This window comes from Eriocheir sinensis, chromosome 42 (genome assembly GCF_024679095.1).
Source record: "Eriocheir sinensis breed Jianghai 21 chromosome 42, ASM2467909v1, whole genome shotgun sequence".
Taxonomy (NCBI): Eukaryota; Metazoa; Arthropoda; class Malacostraca; order Decapoda; family Varunidae; genus Eriocheir; species Eriocheir sinensis.
In genome coordinates this window covers 9,676,895-9,698,034 of record NC_066550.1, presented here as the reverse complement: position 1 = coordinate 9,698,034, position 21,140 = coordinate 9,676,895, and the positions used below count along the sequence as shown (strand labels likewise).

Genomic DNA, 21,140 nt, shown 5'->3' with positions numbered 1-21,140 from the left:
CTCCCTCCTCCTCTCCATCTACCCACACACTAGTACCTCCCTCTCCCTTCCCTTCCCTCCTATGCTCCACACCTCCCTCTCCCTCCCTCGACACTACACATTCTTCTCCCTTCCTTCAACACATTCTTCTCTCTTCCTACACATTCCTCTTCCCTTCTTGATTTCTCTACACCTCTCTCTCCCCCCCACACTCTACACCCCTATCCCCCTCTCCCTCCCCCTCCTCACACACTCTACACCCCCTCCCCCCTCTCCCTCTCCCACTCTACACCTCCCTCCCCATCCCTCCCCTCCCCTCCCCCTCACCTTGTCGGCGTCGTGGGCGGGGAAGGCTGCCAGGTGCGTCCCCACGGGCGTGTCCTCGGGCAGGGTGCGGTGGGCGTGGGCGTGGCTCAGCGTGGGCGTGTTGTCGTTGGCGTCCGTCACCCACACGCTCACCCACGCCTCGTCCACGTGGCCCTGCGCTTCCCCCTGCCGCCCCTGCTGCTGCCAACCCTGCACCCCCTGGCCGGGACGGTGGGGGGGGCGGGGGGGATGTTGACTTTTATTAACGGAGGAAACTTGAACATACACCTGAAGTTATCTTACTGCTCCCCCCTACCCCTCCTCCCTTCCCCTTATGTATATATGTATAACCCCTTCCCTATCTTCCCTTTCTCCTTCATCTCCTCCTCCGCCTCCTCCTCTCACCCCATCTCACTTCGCCGGCAATTTCCTGATTTTGTAAAGTTTGTGATGGGAAAATGAGAGAATGAAGAGGAAGTTTGAAAGGGAGGAAAGAAAGGAAGTGGCGAAAGCAGTTAGAGAAGAGACAATGAAGAAAGGAAGAAGGAAGGAAGGAAGGAAGGAAGGAAGGAAGGAAGGAACGGAAGGCAAGAAAAGAATGAATGAATGAATGAATGAATGAAGGAAGGAAGTAAGGAGAGAAAAGGTAGAAAGGAAAAAAAAGAGAGAAGATGGAAGGAAGAAAGAAGGAAGGAAGGAAGGAAGGAATAACGGAAAGCAAGAAAGGAATGAATGAATGAATGAATGTAGGAAGGAAGGAAGGAAGGAGGAAAAAGGTAGAAAGGATAAAGAGAAAAGATGGAAGGAAGGAAGAAAGATGGAAGGAAGGAAGGAAGGAAGGAAGGAATAACGGAAAGCAAGAAATGAATGAATGAATGAATGAAGGAAGGAAGGAGAGAAAAGGTAGAAAGGAAAAAAAGAGAAGAAGGAAGGAAGGAAGAAAGAATACGAAGAGGAGGAAATAAGGAAGAACAGATGAAATTAAAAGGCAGAGAGAGAAAAAAAATTTATACATTCGGGAAACAAACAAGAAAAGTTGGACACGATTAAATTCCTTTCTCCTTTTCCTCTATGAATTTTAACCAAGATTCTATTTATAGATGCCTCCTCTCTCTCTCTCTCTCTCTCTCTCTGTCTTTCCTTCCTTCTATTTCTTTCATTATTTTTTTTCTCTTTGTTATTATTCTCTCTCTCTCTCTCTCTCTCTCTCTCTCTCTCTCTCTCTCTCTCTCTCTCTCTCTCTCTCATTCGGAAATTCCTGCCAAATGGATTATCACGACGCGACGCTCCAGAAGTGTTCAAAAGTTCCTCCCAAGTCTCATTCTTCGGGAAATTTTCACTCTATCAGAACATTTTTTTCTTCTTCAGGGAATCACGAAATATTTACAGGCCGCTGAGTGCTTCGTTTACATAATCCCTGACCGCTGAGTTACTTTTGTATAATAATTTACGTTTTCTGTTTTTGCATACTAATTTACGTTCTGATGAGTTTCTTTTACGTGATTGGTTACATTATTTAACCAATCAGACATTCATCTATTTTATCACCAGTTATTCCATCAATCCATCAATCAGTCAGTCACTTTGCCAGTCATGTCACATTATACTACCTCACTCCATCAGTCAGTCATCTTGTCAGTCAGTCATTCCACTTCACACTGTCTCACTTCTCCAGCCAGTCAGTCAGTTAGTCATTTATTCCACCAATCAGCCAGTCACTCCACCAGCCAGTCATTCATTCCTTCACTCATTCTACCAGTCAGACAGCCACTCCACCAGCCAGTCATTCATTCCTTCACTCATTCTACCAGTCAGACAGTCACTCCACCAGCCAGTCATTCATTCCTTCACTCATTCTACCAGTCAGCCAGTCACTCCACCAGCCAGTCATTCATTCCTTCACTCATTCTACCAGTCAGACAGTCACTCCACCAGCCAGTCATTCATTCCTTCAGCCAGTCAGCAATTCCACCACTCTTTCCACTACATACAGTCATTCTATCAGCCAGCCACTTATTCCACCAGTCGGACAGTCACTCCATCACTCATTCCACCAACCAGCCACTCATTCCACTCCCCCCCCCTCACCTTGTCCGTGACCTGCACCTTGAAGCGAAACTCCCCGCGGTGGTCCGGGTTCTCGTAGTCCAGGGGTACGAGGGACTTCAGGACGCCCCCCTCGTGCCCCCCGCCCCCCTCGCCCCCCCCGGCCTCCACACTGAACAGCTGCCACCCCCGACCGCTCTCCGGCACCACCTGGGGGGAAGGGAAGGGGAGGGGGGTGACGAGAAAGAAGGGAAGGGGAGGGGGTGTGAGTAGAAGGGAAGGGAGGGGAGGGAGAGGGAGGTATGTAGAAGGGGAAGAAGGAAGAAGGGAATGCATGGGAAAGGGAGGAAGAGGAAGAGGAGGAAGGGAGGGGAAGGTGCGAGTGGAAAGAAGGGAAGGGAAGGAAAGGTGGAAAGGAAGGAATGAAGAAGAAAAAAGAAGAAAGGAGAGAACGTAGAGAAAGGGAGGGAGAGTAAGGGAGGAAGGGAAGGGAGGAAGGAAGGGAGGGAGAGGAAGGGAAGGTATGAAGGGAAAGAGGGAGAGAAAAGGTAAGGGGAAGGAAGGAAGGGGAAGAGGAGTGAGAGGGAAGAGAAAAAGAGAGGAAAGGAGGGGAGGGGATGAAAGATAGGAGAGGGAGATAAATGAGAGAGGAAGGGAGAGGAGAAGAGAGAGAGGATATAAGAGATGTTTTGTTGAGAGAGAGAGAGAGAGAGAGAGAGAGAGAGAGAGAGAGAGAGAGAGAGAGAGAGAGAGAGAGAGAGAGAGAGAGAGAGAGAGAGAGAGAGAGAGAGAGAGAGAGAGAGAGAGAGAGAGAGAGAGAGAGAGAGAGAGAGAGAGAGAGAGAGAGAGAGAGAGAGAGAGAGAGAGAATGGAGGAGAGGAGGGATGAAGATAAATTGGGAGAGAAACAGATTATTGGAGAGAAGAGAACCGTGAAAGTGAAGGATATGAGAAGGAAGAGAGAAGAGAGGAAGGGAGGAAGAAGAGAGGAAGAAGAGAAAGGAGATAAGAGACAATATATAAGAGGAGGGAATGGATGAAGAAGGGAAGAGAAGGAGAGAAAGACAATGGAAGGGAGGAAAGAATGGAGGGAATGGAGGGAGAAAGAGAAGAAAATGTAGCGAAGATGGGAAGAATGGAGGAAGAGGAAGAAAGGAGAAGAGGAAGAAAGAATGGAAGAAAATGGAACGAAGAGAGAGAGAGAGAGAGAGAGAGAGAGAGAGAGAGAGAGAGAGAGAGAGAGAGAGAGAGAGAGAGAGAGAGAGAGAGAGAGAGAGAGAGAGAGAGAGAGAGAGAGAGAGAGAGAGAGAGAGAGAGAGAGAGAGAGAGAGAGAATGTAAGTTAGTCCAATACATATATTTCGCGTGAATGAAAAAAGAAAGAAAGAAAAAACGAAGACAAAAATATTTTCACAACACCAAAGACTTAAGACGAGAATGCAAAAAGAAAAAAAAAGAAAAAAAAAAATCGCCTTGCAGAGGAAGAAAAATATATCCTTGCTTTAAAATCTTCCTCCTCCTCTTCCTCTTCCTCCTCCTCCTCCTTTTCCTCCTCCTCCTCCTCCTCCTCTTTACGTAAGCCAAACTTTAAGGAGGAGTGAATATTCTGATAAACTTGGACGCAGTGAAGTTGAACGAAGGAAAAAAATAAAGTATCGAGAAAGCACAAAATAAATAAAGAAAAAAAACATGAGAGAGAGAGAGAGCGAGAGCGAGAGCGAGAGAGAGAGAGAGAGAGAGAGAGAGAGAGAGAGAGAGAGAGAGAGAGAGAGAGAGAGAGAGAGAGAGAATATTCAACACAGCACAGATAAGTTAGGAGATAAGAAATTAGATAAAGATTTCCCAGTCGGCTTAATAAAGAAAGGAAAGAAGAGAGAAAGAAAGAAAAGGAACTATTAAGAGAAAGACAAATGGGAGATAAAAGAAAGGAGGAATAATAAAGAAAGAATCACAAGGAGAAAGACGAATGGAGAGAAAGAAAGAAAGAAAGAAATGCAGGGAGAGAGATGAATGGGAGAGAAATAGTGGAAATAAACAAAAGAAGAAAAGAGGAAGGAGGAGAAAGGAAAGGAAAATAAAAGGAAGAATCACCAGAGAAACACGAATGGAGAGAAAGATAGAGAGAAAGAAATGTCAGGAAAAAGATGAATGAGAGAAATAGTGGAAGAAAGAAACAAAAGGAAAGAGAAAGGAGGAGAAAGGAAAGGAAAATAAAAGGAAGAATCACCAGAGAAAGACGAAGGGAGAAAAAGATAGAAAGAAAGAAATGCAGAGAAAAAGATGAATGAGAGAAATAGTGGAAAGAAACAAAAGAAGAAAAGAGGAAGGAGGAGAAAGGAAAATAAAATAAAAAGAAGAATATAAATACGAATGAGGAGATAGAGAAAAAGGAGAGAAAAAAGACGAAGACGAAATGTGAAGAAGCAGAGACAGATTAAAAGAGAGAAAAACTAAGAAAGAGAAAGTAAAGAGCAGAAAACTTAACTAAACACACACACACACACACACACACACACACACACACACACACACACACAATTTTACCCTACGCCCCCCCCCCTCCTTCCACACACATTCTCCACTACCCTACGCCTTCACCTCCATCACCTCTCCACAAATAACTCTTCCACAAACACAAAAGCAGTGATTCACCCTCTTCCACACCCCCAAGACACCCCTTCGCACCCCCTCACACCTTCCTCTACACCCTACACCTTTATCAACACACACACACCACTTTCACGAACTCACAAACACACGGATCTAACTCTAAAGAAAGTGCCAAGGGAAGAAAGTAAGAAAGAAAGAAAGAAAAGAAGGAAGGAAGGACGAACCATCTGGGAAATGAGAAAGAGGAAGAGAAGTGGAGAAAAGAAAAACTACAAGAAAAAAGAACTGAATTTGGGAGAGGAGAGAGAGATAAAATGAAAGAAAGCGAAGATGAGGAAAGTGAAAAGTAAATAATAAAAATAAACAGACCCTTCTCTTACCTCCTCCACCCACACCCACACATATACCCTCCTCCCCCTCCTCCTCCTCCTTCCTCGCCCCCTTAACTCACCGCGAAGGCCAGCGTGGTGCGGGCGTCGCGGTCCGTCACGGGCAGGCCGGCCAGCGCTGCGTCCCTCGCCTGGTTCTCGCGCACGTGGAGTTGCCAGGAGCGACGCGCGAACCTCGGCGGCGTGTCGTTAACGTCCGTCACCTCCACCAGCACCGTGCCCGTGGCTGGGGGGGGGCAGGTTGGTAGGTAAGTAGGTAGGTAGGGATTGGTGAGTAAGTAGCAGTTAGGGAAGTATAGAGATAGGCAGGGAACACGAAGAGAAGAAAAATATATAAATAAACAAATAGATAAACGACAATCATTATTTTTACACACACCCCCACAAACCCACACCCACACACCCACACCCGCACCCACACACCCACACACACATACCAACCCACACACCCACACACACACACATACCCCCCCACACACCCACACCCACACTCACCCCCCCACCCGCACGCACCCTTGAGCCCCCCGCCGTCCGTCGCCGCCGCCGTGAGGGTGTATCGCGCCGCCCGCTCCCTGTCGAGGCAGCAGAGCGCCGTGGTGACGAGCCCCGTGCGGCCGTCCACGGCGAACAGCTGCCGCCCGCTGGCCTCGTCCACCACGTTCTTGAGCAGCGAGTAGGTGAGCCGCGCGTGGCCGCCCTCCCGAGGGTCGTCGTTGTCCCGCGCCAGCACCTGGGCCACGGAGGCGCCTGGGGAGGGGGTGAAGGGGTGAAGGAGGAGGAGGAGGAGGAGGAGGAGGAAGAGGAGGAGGGGAAAATTAAGAAGAGGGTGAGAGTGAATATATGAGGAGGAGGAGGAGAAAATTTGGGAGAGGGCGAGGGTGGATATATGAGGAGGAGGAGGAGGAGGAGGAGGAGGAGGAAGAGGAGGAGGAGGAGGAGGAGGAGGAGGAGGAGGAGGAGGAGGAGGAGGAGGAAGAGGAGGAGGAAGAGGAGGAGGAGGAGGAGGAGGAGGAGGAGGAGGAGGAATAGAACAGAAGGAAGAATGAAGGATGGAGGAAAAAGGGCGAAGAAGAAGAAGGTAAAGAAGAAAGAAGAAAAGGTGAAGGAAATGGCAAAGAATGGTAAGATAAAGAAGAAGGAGAATGAAGGAAGATGGAAGAGTGAAGGAGGTGAAGAAATGGTAGATGAAGGAAGAGGAGGAGGAGGAGAAGAGGAAGTGAACGAGGAGGAAGAAGGAGGAAGGAGAGAAAAGAAGATTGAGATTATACATGCAGAAGGAATATTTCAAAGGAAGAGGAGGAGGAAGAGGAGGAAGAGGAGGAGGAGTGAAATACCCCCTCCCATCCCCACCTCCTCTTCTTCAACCAAATACATCCTTTCCTACCTCCCCATCCCCAACCCTCCCCTTCCCCTCACTCCCCTTCCTTACATACCCTAACACAACCCCACACTTAGCACCCCATCACCCCCTCCCCCCTCCTCACTCATTTCCCCCACCCCCTCCCCCTCCACACCTCCCTTCTCCCCCACTGCCTTCATCCCCTTCCTCTTTCCTCCCCTTCCCCCTCTGCATCTCCTTCCTCCCCCACTTCCACTTCCCCCATCCTCTCCCCTTCTCCCTCTCCACTTCCCCCCTCCCCCTCTCCCCTCTTCTTCCCCACTTCCCATCCCTCCCCTGTCTCCCTATTCCTCCCCACTTCTCCATCCTCTCCCCTTTCTCTCCCTTCCCCTCCTCTTCTTTCCCCACTTCCCCCATCCCTCCCCCTGTCTCCCCTTTTCCTCCCCACACTTCTCCATCCCCTCCCCCTCTCTCCCTTTTTCCTTCCCCACCTCTCCTCACTCCCCACCCCATTCCCCCTTCCTTACACACCATTAAAACACAACACCTCCCATTCCAACACACCACCTCGTACCCCCTCCCTCCCTCCCGCACCCCCCTCACCCCTGGGCGCGTCCTCGGGCACGGCCACGGCCAGGCGCGGCGTGGGGAAGTACGGCGCGTTGTCGTTGACGTCCTTGAGGTTGACGTGCACGTGCGTGGCGGCGCTCAGCTCCCCGTCCGTGGCCACCACGCGCAGGCGCCACTGGGGGCGGCCGTGGGGCGGGTCCCGGTCCAGCGGCTGGGGGGAGGGGGGGGGAGGTAGGGAAGAAGAGGGGGGAACATATGATAGGAAAGGAGGAGGAAGTATGGAGAGGAAGTTGGGGAGAAGAAGGAGGAGGAAGATGTGAGGAGGAGGAGGAAGTAGGAAAGGAGGAGGAGGAGGAGGAGGAGAAAGGAGGTAGGGGATTAGGAGTAGGAGGAGTAGGAGGGAAAAAGTAGGTAAGGTTATAGGAAACGAGGAGAAGGAGGAAGAAGACGAAAGGAAGAGGAGTAGGAGGAAGGGAAGGAGGAGGAACACGAAGTAAAAGATAAAGGAGAGGAGGAGTAGGAGGAAGGGAAGGAGGAGGAAGACGAAAGGAAGAGGAGTAGGAGGAAGGGAAGGAGGAGGAAGACGAAAGGAAGAGGAGTAGGAGGAAGGGAGGGAGGAGGAAGACGAAAGGAAGGAGGAGGGAAGTAATAGGGAAAGAGAAGGAAGAGGAGGAGGAGGAGGAGGAGGAGGAGGAAATGTAGGGATGGAGTCGGCGGTAGAACAGAAGGAGGAGGTAAGGAAGAAAAAGCAGAGGTGGAGGAGGAGGAGGAGGAAGAGGAGGAGGAGGTAGGAAGGAGAAGCAGAAGTAGGGGAGGAGGAGGAGGAGGAGGAGGAAAAAAATAATCAGAACAAACTGATTTTATATATACTTCTCTCTCTCTCTCTCAACACACGGACCCGACTCTCATAACTTTCCTCATTATATAAAAAAAAACTATAGAAAGTTGTCCCATTGTCTGTTTGTGTCCATCCATCCATCCATCCATCCATTTATCTATCTATGTATCTATCTATATATCTCTCTCTCTATCTATCTCTCTATCTATCTATTTATCTCTCTATCTCTCTATGTATGTATCTATCTGTCTATCTATCTATCTATTTATCTGTTCATCAATTTATGCATTTATTTCTATCTCATTCTCTTCCTCTTCCTTCTCTTCCTTCTTTCCTCCCTAACTCCTCCTTACCTGCCCTTCCCCCTCTCCTCCTTCTTCCTCCCTTCCTTCTTTCCTTCCTTCCCTTCTTTCTCCCTCACGCCACCTTACCTGTCCTCCCCAATCTCCCCTTCTCATCTATCTATCTATCTATCTACTTACCTACCTGTATTTTTACCTAATTACCCACAAAACGTTTTCTATATCTTCTAAAACACATTCAAGTTTTTTTTTTTATATGAACTTTTTTTATTTTATCACGAGTAAATAAAGAGAGAAAATAAAGTCACTGAGCTTATGAAATTAAAAAAAGAAAAAAAAGAATGATAAATACAAATTGAATCATCACCATCATCACCACCACCACCATCACCACCATCACCATCACAACCATCACCATCACCACCACCACCATCATCACCACCATCATCACCACCATCATCACCATCACCACCACCATCATCACCATCATCACCACCACCATCACCACCATCATCATCATCACCACCACCACCATCACCACCACCACCATCACCACCACCATCATCACCATCATTACCACCACCACCACCATCACCACCACCATCACCACCACCATCATCACCACCACCACCATCATCACCCTTTTTCTCTTTCTTACACAAGCGATTTTAAGAAAGAAAGACATGTAAGATTTAAATTCTCTCTCTCTCTCTCTCTCTCTCTCTCTCTCTCTCTCTCTCTCTCTCTCTCTCAGCATCCTTCAGCATCCTAAAATCCTTACCTTCAGGAGATAGATGTCACCTGATGTAGGATGGATGGAGAAGCTGGGACTCGAGGATGTGGAGGAGGAGGAAGAGGAGGGGGAGGAGGGGGAGGAGGATGGGGAGGTGACACCATCCCCAGAGAGCGTGTACCGTACTCTCCCCCACTCCCCAGCATCCTCATCCTTCGCCCGTACCTGCGGGGGGAAGGGGGGGGAGTGATTAAGATGAGAAGGGGAGATGGGGAGGAGAGGTAAGGAGGAGTGAGGGAGAAAGAAGGGGAGGAAGGGAAAGAGAAAGGGAAGAAGAAGGAGGAGAGAAAATATGATGAAAAAGAGGGAAAAAGTAAAATTAAGAAAAAAAGCAAAAGGAAGACAAAAGAATAAAAGAGGAAAAGGAGAAACATGAAAAGGAAATGACAGTGAAGATTGGAAGGAGAACTGACAGAATGATGGATAAAGAAAGGAGAAAGAGAGAAAGGAAGACAAGACCGACGAAATGAGACAGACAGGGGAAGATTGGATGAGAGGAAGAAAGAGAAGAAAAATAAAAGGAAAAAACACGAATCACAGGAACAAGATGAGAACGAAAGATAGAAAAACAAAACAAAAACAATAAAAATAAAGAATTAGAAGTCAGAAAAAGAAAGGAAAATAAACAAGAGAGAAAACATTTAACAAAGAAACTACGACGCTACTATAAAAAAAAGCACATATCTTCAAACATTTAGGGGTATACAACACAACATTTGACAAGGCTTTCGTAGAGGTTATTGTGTTAGTATTTCCATGGGTAGTTTTATGACCCTGGTGATAGTTTGACAATGCTTTGGTAGAGGTTGTTGTGTTAGTATTTCCATGGGTAGTTTTATGAGCCTGGTGATAGTTTGACAATGCTTTGGTAGAGGTTATTGTGTTAGTATTTCCATGGGTAGTTTTATGAGCCTAGTGATAGTTTGACAAGGCTTTGGTAGAGGTTGTTGTGTTAGTATTTCCAAGGGTAGTTTTATGAGCCTGGTGATAGTTTGACAAGGCTTTGGTAGAGGTTGTTGTGTTAGTATTTCCATGGGTAGTTTTATGAGCCTGGTGATAGTTTGACAAGGCTTTGGTAGAGGTTGTTGTGTTAGTATTTCCATGGGTAGTTTTATGAGCCTGGTGATAGTTTGACAAGGCTTTCATAGAGGTTGTTGTGTTAGTATTTCCATGGGTAGTTTTATGAGCCTGGTGATAGTTTGACAAGGCTTTGGTAGAGGTTGTTGTGTTAGTATTTCCATGGGTAGTTTTATGAGCCTGGTGATAGTTTGACAAGGCTTTGGTAGAGGTTGTTGTGTTAGTATTTCCATGGTGAGTAGTTTTATGAGCCTAGAGATAGTTTGACAAGGCTTTGGTAGAGGTTATTGTGTTAGTATTTCCATGGGTAGTTTTATGAGCCTGGTGATAGTTTGACAAGGCTTTGGTAGAGGTTGTTGTGTTAGTATTTCCATGGGTAGTTTTATGAGCCTGGTGATAGTTTGACAAGGCTTTCGTAGAGGTTGTTGTGTTAGTATTTCCATGGGTAGTTTTATGAGCCTGGTGATAGTTTGACAAGGCTTTGGTAGAGGTTGTTGTGTTAGTATTTCCATGGGTAGTTTTATAAGCCTGGTGATAGTTTGACAATGCTTTGGTAGAGGTTATTGTGTTAGTATTTCCATGGGTAGTTTTGATAGTTTGACAAGGCTTTGGTAGAGGTTGTTGTGTTAGTATTTCCATGGGTAGTTTTATGAGCCTGGTGATAGTTTGACAAGGCTTTGGTAGAGGTTGTTGTGTTAGTATTTCCATGGGTAGTTTTATGAGCCTGGTGATAGTTTGACAAGGCTTTGGTAGAGGTTGTGTTAGTATTTCCATGGGTAGTTTTATGAGCCTGGTGATAGTTTGACAAGGCTTTGGTAGAGGTTGTTGTGTTAGTATTTCCATGGGTAGTTTTATGAGCCTGGTGATAGTTTGACAAGGCTTTCGTAGAGGTTGTTGTGTTAGTATTTCCATGGGTAGTTTTATGAGCCTGGTGATAGTTTGACAAGGCTTTCGTAGAGGTTGTTGTGTTAGTATTTCCATGGGTAGTTTTATGAGCCTGGTGATAGTTTGACAAGGCTTCTGCACCATGAACGTGAAAAATAACTCATGAGAACTCGACTAGTCTCCTTTGTGGCCTTGGGAAATAAATGTTGTGGGAGTCGAAAGCGAATGTGACGAATAAGAATAGAGGACAAAGAGAGAATAGATGATAAGAGAAAAGATTTATGGAGGGAATGAAGGAAATGGGAAATATGAAGATAGAGAGACAGCTACAGGAAACAGTACTATTATTACTACTACTACTTCTACCATTACAACAACAACTACTACTACTACTACTACTATTACTCCTACTACTACTACTACCACTACTACTATCACTACTACAACCACCACTACTACTACTACTACTACTACTACTACTACTACTACTACTACTACTACTACAACTACCACTACTACTACCACCACCACTACTACTACTACTACTACTACTACTACCACTACTACCACCACCACTGCCCCCCACCGTGAGTATGGTCTTGGGCAGGCCGCTGTCGTCCTCCTCGGTGATCTGCGTCTGGTGCAGGCCGCGCGGGAACACCGGCGGGTACTCGTTCACGTCCCGCACCAGCAGCGCCACGCCGGCCCGGCTGCGGTGACGACCCGCCGCGGCCTCCACCACCAGCTCGTGCTGCGGCCACGCACACACGCACGCACGGTGAGAGAGGTGGTACACATTATATAGATAGATGGATAGATAGGCAGACAGACATACAAATAGATAGATACAGAGATAGATAGATATATAGATGGATAGATAGATGAGAAGAGAGAAGAAAGGTGCACTTTATACAGAGAGATGGATAGATAGATAGAAAGATAAATAGATAGATAGCCAATGGATAAAAACACAAACAGGGACAGTAAGAAGAGAGGGACACATGTAGACAGATACACACACAAACGCACATACATACACACACAAACACATCCACGCACACACAAACATTCACTTACCATATATTTTAGTGACAAATTCTGTGTTCTATTATGTCTTTTTATGTCCACTGTATATTTTCAGAACCATGGATGTATTTTTTTTTGTAGGGAAACCGTTAATTATTACTTCTATTACTATTGTTACTTATATTATTACGCTAAACATATTATTACCACTTTTCTGAACTCTTTCTATAAGGGCAGAGTTTAGCGGGGTTCTTTTTTTATCATTATTAATTTTATTTTTTGCCATTGAGCTGCTTCCTTTACTGTAAAAAAAATGGGGCTCACACACACACACACACACACACACACACACACACACACACACACACACACACACACACACACACACACACATTATTATTATCATGATTCTTATTATTATCTTTGCTATTATTATTGCCATTGTTGTTATTTCTATTTTCCTTTTTATTTTCAATCGTATTATTTTGTTCATTTGTCTCATTCATTTAATTTCATCTTCCTTTGATGTATATTTTCAGCTCAAGGGCCGTTTATTATTATCATTATTATTATTACACACACACACACACACACACACACACACACACACACACACACACACACACACACTCAAGACCAGTTAGCCCGGAGACCTTCCATTACGACTCACCTCCGGACAAGAGAAAGTACAAGACGCGAGCTACTTTATTTTTTACAGGAAGGGAGGAAGCTCAAGGGGGAAAAAAAAAGAGAAAAAAAAGAAAAAAATAAAGTCCAGTGGCGCATGGCTCTCAATCCCTACAAAAAAAAAGAAAAAAAAGAAAACCAGTAGAGTGCAGTGTAGGTATGGTACACACACACACACACACACACACACACACACACACACACACACATACGCACACAGACACACATTACGTCCAGGAAGAGAGACAGTCACTGAATCTTTTTTTCTCTATTTTCTCTCTCTCTCTCTCTCTCTCTCTCTCTTTTCCTGACTCTTAACCTCTCTCTCTTCCTCCATCAGTCTTGCCTTGATACTCTCTCTCTCTCTCTCTCTCTCTCTCTCTCTTGCATAACCGTTTTTTTCCTAGCCTCCTCCTCCTCCTCCTCCTCCTCCTCCTCCTCCTCCTCACCTGCTGCTTGCTCTCGTAGTCCAGGTTCTTGAGAAGGGAGAGGCGGCCGCTGGAGGGGTGGAGGGAGAAGAGCCCCTCCTCGCCCCCCTCCACCACGCGGAAGGTGACACTCGGACCTGGGGGGAGGGGGGGAGGCATTAGGGGGGGGAGGAAAGGAGGAGGAGAAATATTGGTTAGGGAGGAATAGGGACGAAGTAGTTGAGGGAGGAGGGAAGGGAAGGAGAGAGGAAGGGAGGAAGGGAGGAATGATAGGAAGCAGGAAGGGAGGATAAGTGGATGAGAAAGGAAGGAAAGAAAAGAGAAGGTGATAATGATGAAGGAAAGAAAGGAAGGAAGGAGGCAAAGTTGAGGAGAGAGAAAGAATAAGGGAAAGGAGGGAGGAAACTCAGGAAAGGAGGGAAGGAAGGGAAGGAGGGAGAGAGGGAGGGAGAGAAGATTGGAGAGATATTGAAGGATAAATGAGAGTTAGATAGGAGAGAGAAAAGAGGGGATGGATGGAGGAAAGGAGGGAAGGTCGGGAAGGAGGGAGGGAGCGAAAGAGTGCCGATAAAGAAGAGAGGAAGGAATGTTGAGGTAAAGTATGAAGAGGAGGAGGAGGAGGAGGAGGAGGGTCAAAGGAGAGGGAATACAATCTGAAAAAGAGGAGGAAGAGGAGGAAAGTTGGGACATGAAGAGAGAGAGAGAGAGAGAGAGAGAGAGAGAGAGAGAGAGAGAGAGAGAGAGAGAGAGAGAGAGAGAGAGAGAGAGAGAGAGAGAGAGAGAGAGAGAGAGAGAGAGAGAGAGAGAGAGAGAGAGAGAGAGAGAGAGAGAGAGAGAGAGAGAGAGAGAGAGAGAGAGAGAGAGTATAAAGAACGGAAGGTTTGTTTGTAAAGGAAAAAGAAAGATTGGAAGGAAGGAAGGAAGGAAGGAAGGAAGAACAGAATGGAGGGAAAGAAGAAAAGGAACGAAGAAAGGACGGAGGAAAAGAGTGGAGAGAAGGAAAGAAGGAACAAATAAAATAAAATAAAATAAATAAATAAAGGAAGGAAGGAAGAGAAGGTACGAAAGAAAGGAAGGAAAGAAAAGAAGAAAATTAAGAAAATGAAAGAAACAAAACAAACAAAAGAAAAGAAGGAAAAAAGAAAAAAGGAAGGAAGGAAGGAAGGAAGGAAGGAGGAGAAAAATGAAGTAATATAAAAATGGAGGAAAGAAATGGAGGAAAGGAGGGAGGAAAGAATATTTGAGGGGAGGTAAAAAGTTAAGGAGATGAAGGAGGTTATTGAGAAGAAGGAGGAGAAGGAGGAGGAGGAGGAGGAGGAGGAGGAGGAGGAGGAGGAGAAGGAGGAGGAGGGTCAGGAACGAATGAGGGAGAAGAGATAAAAGGATAAAAGGAGGGATGATTGGAAGTGATGAGAGAGAGAGAGAGAGAGAGAGAGAGAGAGAGAGAGAGAGAGAGAGAGAGAGAGAGAGAGAGAGAGAGAGAGAGAGAGAGAGAGAGAGAGAGAGAGAGAGAGAGAGGACGCGAGGCAACTCCACGGCAGACTGAGATTCGGGAATGACACCATCCCTCTGCAGTCCAGCGTCGACATCCTGGGCGTGGAGGTGGACTCCCAGCTGCGGTTTGACCGTCACCTTGAAAGGGTGGCGCAAAAAGCCTCCCAGAAGGTGAACCTCCTGCGCCGCATGAAGAACCTCCTCGATGCTGAAGGCCTGAACACCCTCTACAAGGCACAAGTCCGTCCAGTGATGGAGTATGCACCGCTCACCTGGATGGCCAGCGCCCGCTGCCACCTCAACCTGCTAGACAAGGTGCAGAGGAGGGCTGAACGCCTCATCAACGGCACCCAGCACCACCGACCGAGCCAGTGGGAGATACAGCGACAACAACAACAACAACAACACCCACACGAAGGAAGGGCAAGACCAGCCACGAACCAGCTGAATAGCCTGGAGCACCGTCGCCGCGTCGCTGCCCTGACGGTGCTACACAAGGCACAAGTGGGCCTAGTGCCCCACCTGACGGACCTGAGGGCTACCTGGAGGAGGTCTGAGCGCAGCACGAGAACGGTGCTGAGCAACGCCTCCTCCTGGAAGTGCCAATGGCCTGCCCAGCACCCACCAACGTGCCTTTCTCCATCGCAGCGGTGGTGTCGTGGAACACCCTCACTGCTGATGTGGATGTGACACAACTGTCCACTCAGCAGATGAAGGTTGCGTCCCACAGGTGGCTACTCCTACACCCACCGTAAATATGTATATATATAATTGTATAATATATTGTATAATAATTGTATAATATAATCGGCAGAAGCTTTTAAATAGCTCCCCAACGGTCGGGGGAACTTTAGCATAGACAAATAATACTGCCATGTACTAATGTACTGAACACGTTTAAATAAAAAAAAAGAGAGAGAGAGAGAGAGAGAGAGAGAGAGAGAGAGAGAGAGAGAGAGAGAGAGAGAGAGAGAGAGAGAGAGAGAGAGAGAGAGAGAGAGAGAGAGAGAGAGAGAGAGAGAGAGAGAGAAAATGAGATGTAAGCAAAATTAATCTTCATCTTTCCTCTCACAAAAAAAAGGAAGAAAAAGAAGAAAAAGAAGAAGGAGAGGAAAAAAAGAGAAAAGAAGAGAGAGAGAGAGAGAGAGAGAGAGAGAGAGAGAGAGAGAGAGAGAGAGAGAGAGAGAGAGAGAGAGAGAGAGAGAGAGAGAGAGAGAGAGAGAGAGAGAGAGAGAGAGAGAGAGAGATATGAAAGCAAAACTCGTGTCCATCTGTCTTTCCATTAGCACAAAGACATGAAAGAAAGAAAGAAAGAAAGAAAGAAAGAAAGAAAGAGACACACAAACAAAGATTAATTGAAAGAGCAGAACAGAGAGAAAATGAGATGCGAGGAAAATTCATCTTCAACATTCATTAGGGACGCAAAGGAGGAAAGAAAAATTAATAAAAGAAAAAGTAAATGAAAATAGTGATAAGATTATAGAGCAGAGAGAAAAAATGAAATGACGAAATAAAGAAAATGAGATGAAAGGGAAATACACACACACACACACACACACACACACAGACACCTTCCATCCCTCCTTCTATCAGTGCAGAGGCGAGAAAAAAAAAAGATTGAGAAAGAAAACGAATATAGAAAAAAAAGGAATACAAGAAAAAGTTAAATAATAAGATAAATAAAATGAATCAAATGTAAAATTCAGCTTAATCTCTTCTTGAATTAGCAGGTAAGCAAGAAATACATTAAAAAAAGAAGAAAAAGAAGAGCAAAAATATAGATGGCAGAGAAAAAGGGAAACAGGAATAACAAAAAAGAAAGTAAAGGAAATAAAAGAAAAATCAATCCTTATCCTTCCTTTCCTTTCCATTAGCAGGTAGACGAGAAAGAAAAAAAAGGAGGAGAAGGAAAAGAAGAAGGAGAGGAAGAAAAGGGAGAGAGAGAGAGAGAGAGAGAGAGAGAGAGAGAGAGAGAGAGAGAGAGAGAGAGAGAGAGAGAGAGAGAGAGAGAGAGAGAGAGAGAGAGAGAGAGAGAGAGAGAGAGAGAGAGAGAGAGAGAGAAAAGAGAAAGGAATAAGGAAAAAGAGAAAAGAGAAAGTAATGAGAAAGGAAATGAGAGAGAGAAAAGAAAAAGGAAAGAGAAGAGAGAGAGAGAGAGAGAGAGAGAGAGAGAGAGAGAGAGAGAGAGAGAGAGAGAGAGAGAGAGAGAGAGAGAGAGAGAGAGAGAGAGAGAGAGAGAGAGAGAGAGAGAGAGAGAGAGAGAGAGAGAGAGAGAGAGAGAGAGAGAGAGAGAGAGAGAGAGAGAGAGAGAGAGAGAGAGAGAGAGAGAGAGAGAGAGAGAGAGAGAGAGAGAGAGAGAGAGAAATTGAAGAAAGGGGAAATTAAGGGAATAAAGTAAAGATAAAAAAGGGAAAAAAGAGGAAATAAAGAAAGAGGAAAAGTGGAAGGAAAAGAGAATAACTACAGGAAAAGGAAAAAAAATGAAGGGAGGGGAAAATATACAAATAAAAATAAAGGAAAAAAAAAGAAATTGAGGGGAAAACAGAAAAAAAGTGAGGGAGAGAACATGAGGGAAGGAAAAAAATAAAAACAAGGAGAAGGTGAAGGAAAAAAAGGGAAAAGGGAGGGAAAATAAAGAAATCGAGGGACAGAACATGAGGAAAATGTGAAAGAAAGTAAGAGGAAATACAGAGCCAAGCAGACAGTGAGGGAAAAAAGTGAGGGGAAAATAGGGAAGGGAAAAAAATGGCAGCTTGCGTGTAAACCGAAAGCGAATTATGCAAAAAACCTCAACGTGTCTGAACATGTTGTGAGTGCCGGGGAGGAAAAGAGGAAAGTGGAGGAAAAAAAGGGAGGAAAAAAGGGAGGGAAAAAGGGAGATTAGAGGAGAAAAGAATAAAGGAAAACCTCGTAATTCCGCTGCATTGTTGTGAGAGAGAGAGAGAGAGAGAGAGAGAGAGAGAGAGAGAGAGAGAGAGAGAGAGAGAGAGAGAGAGAGAGAGAGAGAGAGAGAGAGAGAGAGAGAGAGAGAGAGAGAGAGAGAGAGAGAGAGAGAGAGAGAGAGAGAGAGAGAGAGAGAGAAGAGGAGAAGGAGGAAAGAAGGAAGGACAAAGAGAAAGATGAAAGAGTGAAAAAAGAAAAAGAATGTAGGAAAGAAGGCGAGAGAGAGAGAGAGAGAGAGAGAGAGAGAGAGAGAGAGAGAGAGAGAGAGAGAGAGAGAGAGAGAGAGAGAGAGAGAGAGAGAGAGAGAGAGAGAGAGAGAGCAAGGTATGAAGGCAATATATAAGACAAAGGAGGCCTAATTTGACTTTCAAGACAAAAAAAAAATCAAAGGAAATATTCTGAGCATTTGTGACCAAGAAAGAAAATGAAAAATGTGGACAGAATATTTTACTGAAAGACAAATAAAAATAGTAATAATAATAATAATAATAATAATAATAATAATAATAATAATAATAATAATAATAATAATAATAATACGACTGAATGCTATTACTTCAATCATATCTTTATCTTTTTACTTGCAGAATAAAAGAGCGATATTAAAAGAGAAGAAAAAGAAAGAGAAAGAAAGATAAAAAAGGAGAGAATGGTAGAGAGAAGAAGGTAAGAGAAAGATAGTGAAGAGAAGAACAAGATAAAGAGAAGAGAAGGTAGATAAATAAAGATAAAGAAAAGTAATATAAGTAAGATAATATAAGAGATAAAAGAAGAGAAAGGCAGAGAAATGAAGAGAAAGACAGAGAAGAAAAGAGGAAAATAGAGGAGAGAAAGATGGAGGAGAGAGAAATAAAGAAGAGAAGAGCAATATAGAGAAGAGGAGGATAAAGAGACGAGAAAGGGAGATAAAAGAAGATAAAGATAAAGAGAAGAGAAAGAAGGAGAAGAGAAGAGAAAAAGATAGAGAAGAGGAGAGGAATATAAAGAAAAAAGATAGAGAAGAGGAAGAGGAAGATAAAGAGAAAAAGATAGAGAAGAGGAAGAGGAATATAAAGAGAAAAAGATAGAGAAGAGGAAGAGGAAGATAAAGAGAAAAAGATAGAGAAGAGGAAAAGGAATATAAAGAGAAAAAATTAGAAGAGGAAGAGGAATATAGAGAAAAAGATAGAGAAGAGGAAGAGGAAGATAAAGAGAAAAAGATAGAGAAGAGGAAGAGGAACATAAAGAGAAAAAGATAGAGAAGAGGAAGAGGAATATAAAGAGAAAAAGATAGAGAAGAGGAAGAGGAAGATAAAGAGAAAAAGATAGAGAAGAGGAAGAGGAATATAAAGAGAAAAAGATAGAGAAGAGGAAGAGGAAGATAAAGAGAAAAAGATAGAGAAGAGGAAGAGGAAGATAAAGAGAAAAAGATAGAGAAGAGGAAGAGTAATATAAAGAGAAAAGATAGAGAAGAGAAAAAAAGAGAAGAGACGAGAAAAAGATAGAGAAGAGGAAGAGGAATATAAAGAGAAAAAGATAGAGAAGAGGAAGAGGAATATAAAGAGAAAAAGATAGAGAAGAGAAGAGGAATATAAAGAGAAAAAGATAGAGAAGAGGAAGAGGAATATAAAGAGAAAAAGATAGAGAAGAGGAAGAGGAATATAAAGAGAAAAAGATAGAGGAGAAGAGGAAGAGGAGGATAAAAGAATAATAAAAAGAAACAAAACAAAAAGAGAAAGATACAAGATAGGAAAACAAGATAAAAGACAGTATAATGTAACTCAAGATAATGATGATGATGATGAACAAAAAAACAAACAAACAGGGAAAACAGGGAGAAAAAAAAAGAAAAATAACACGAAAAAGATAAATAAAGGAACAGAAGAGAGAAAAAAATGATGGAAGGGATAATTTTTTATAGTAACAGGAAACATAGATAGAAAAGTGAAGAGGGAGGAAAAAAAAAGAGAAGGGGAAAAGTGAAAGGGTGATGAAGAGGGGGGAAGGAAACAAAAAGGGAAAGGAGAGGGAGATAAAGAGAAGGGGAGGAGAGGGGGAAGGAGGGAGAATGTGGAGAGGGAAAAAAAGTGGAGGAAAAGGTGAAAAGTGAGAAGGAGAAAATGTGGAGAGGAGAAAGTGAAAGAAAGTGAAGGAAACGAGAGAATGTGGAGAGGAGAAAGTGAAAAGAAAGTGAGGGGAAGGAGAGAATGTGGAGAGGAGAAAGTGAAAAGAAAGTGAAGGAAACGAGAGAATGTGGAGAGGAGAAAGTGAAAAGAAAGTGAGGGGAAGGAGAGAATGTGGAGAGGAGAAAGTGAAAAGAAAGTGAAGGGGAGAGAATGTGGAGAGGAGAAAGTGAAAAGAAAGTGAGGGGGAGAGAATGTGGAGAGGAGAAAGTGAAAAGAAAGTGAGGGGAAGGAGAGAATGTGGAGAGAAGAAAGTGAAAAGAAAGTGAGGGGGAGAGAATGTGGAGAGGAGAAAGTGAAAAGAAAGTGAGGGGAAGGAGAGAATGTGGAGAGAAGAAAGTGAAAAGAAAGTGAGGGGGAGAGAATGTGGAGAGGAGAAAGTGAAAAGAAAGTGAGGGGAAGGAGAGAATGTGGAGAGGAGAGTAAAAAGAAAGTGAGGGGGAGAGAATGTGGAGAGGAGAAAGTGAAAAGAAAGTGAAGGGAAGGAGAGAATGTGGAGAGGAGAAAGTGAAAAGAAAGTGAGGGGAAGGAGAGAATGTGGAGAGGAGAAAGTGAAAAGAAAGTGAGGGGAAGGAGAGAATGTGGAGAGGAGAAAGTGAAAAGAAAGTGAGGGGAAAGAGAGAATGTGGAGAGGAGAAAGTGAAAAGAAAGTGAGGGGAAAGAGAGAATGTGGAGAGGAGAAAGTGAAAAGAGAGTGAGGAGAGAATGTGGAGAGGAAAACGTGAAAAGAGAGTGAAGGAAGGAGAATGGAGAGGAGAAAGAAAAGAAAGTGAGGAAGGAGAGAATGTGGAGAGGAGAAAGTGAAAAGAAAGTGAAGGGAAGGAGAGAATGTGGAGAGGAGAAAGTGAAAAGAAAGTGAAGGGAAGGAGAGAATGTGGAGAGGAGAAAGTGAAAAGAAAGTGAAGGGAAGGAGAGAATGTGGAGAGGAGAAAGTGAAAAGAAAGTGAGGGAAGGAGAGAATGTGGAGAGGAGAAAGTGAAAAGAAAGTGAGGGGAAGGAGAGAATGTGGAGAGGAGAAAGTGAAAAGAGAGTGGGGAGAGAATGTGGAGAGGAGAAAGTGTAAAAAGAAAGTGAGGGGAAAGAGAGAATGTGGAGAGGAGAAAGAGAAAAGAAAGTGAGGGGAAAGAGAATATGGAGGAGAAAGTGAAAAGAAAGTGAGGGGAAGGAGAGAATGTGGAGAGGAGAAAGTGAAAAGAAAGTGAGGGGAAGGAGAGAATGTGGAGAGGAGAAAGAGAAAAGAAAGTGAGGGGAAGGAAAGAATGTGGAGA

At 44.5% G+C, this 21,140-nt stretch overlaps 1 protein-coding gene across 11 annotated transcripts in view; it reads right to left on the bottom strand.

Moving 5' to 3' along the window:
* Nucleotides 1-21,140, bottom strand: part of LOC127009945 (neural-cadherin-like) — a 309,853-nt gene that overhangs the window by 20,724 nt on the left and 267,989 nt on the right. For all 11 annotated transcript variants that reach the window (XM_050883484.1, XM_050883485.1, XM_050883489.1 and 8 more), the window contains 8 exons: nucleotides 13,295-13,410; nucleotides 11,719-11,883; nucleotides 9,159-9,335; nucleotides 7,271-7,448; nucleotides 5,842-6,075; nucleotides 5,391-5,554; nucleotides 2,374-2,541; nucleotides 307-504 (listed from right to left, as the gene is read on the bottom strand). In XM_050883484.1, coding sequence (XP_050739441.1) covers nucleotides 307-504; nucleotides 2,374-2,541; nucleotides 5,391-5,554; nucleotides 5,842-6,075; nucleotides 7,271-7,448; nucleotides 9,159-9,335; nucleotides 11,719-11,883; nucleotides 13,295-13,410 — 1,400 coding nt within the window. The remainder of the gene's footprint in view (nucleotides 1-306; nucleotides 505-2,373; nucleotides 2,542-5,390; nucleotides 5,555-5,841; nucleotides 6,076-7,270; nucleotides 7,449-9,158; nucleotides 9,336-11,718; nucleotides 11,884-13,294; nucleotides 13,411-21,140) is intronic.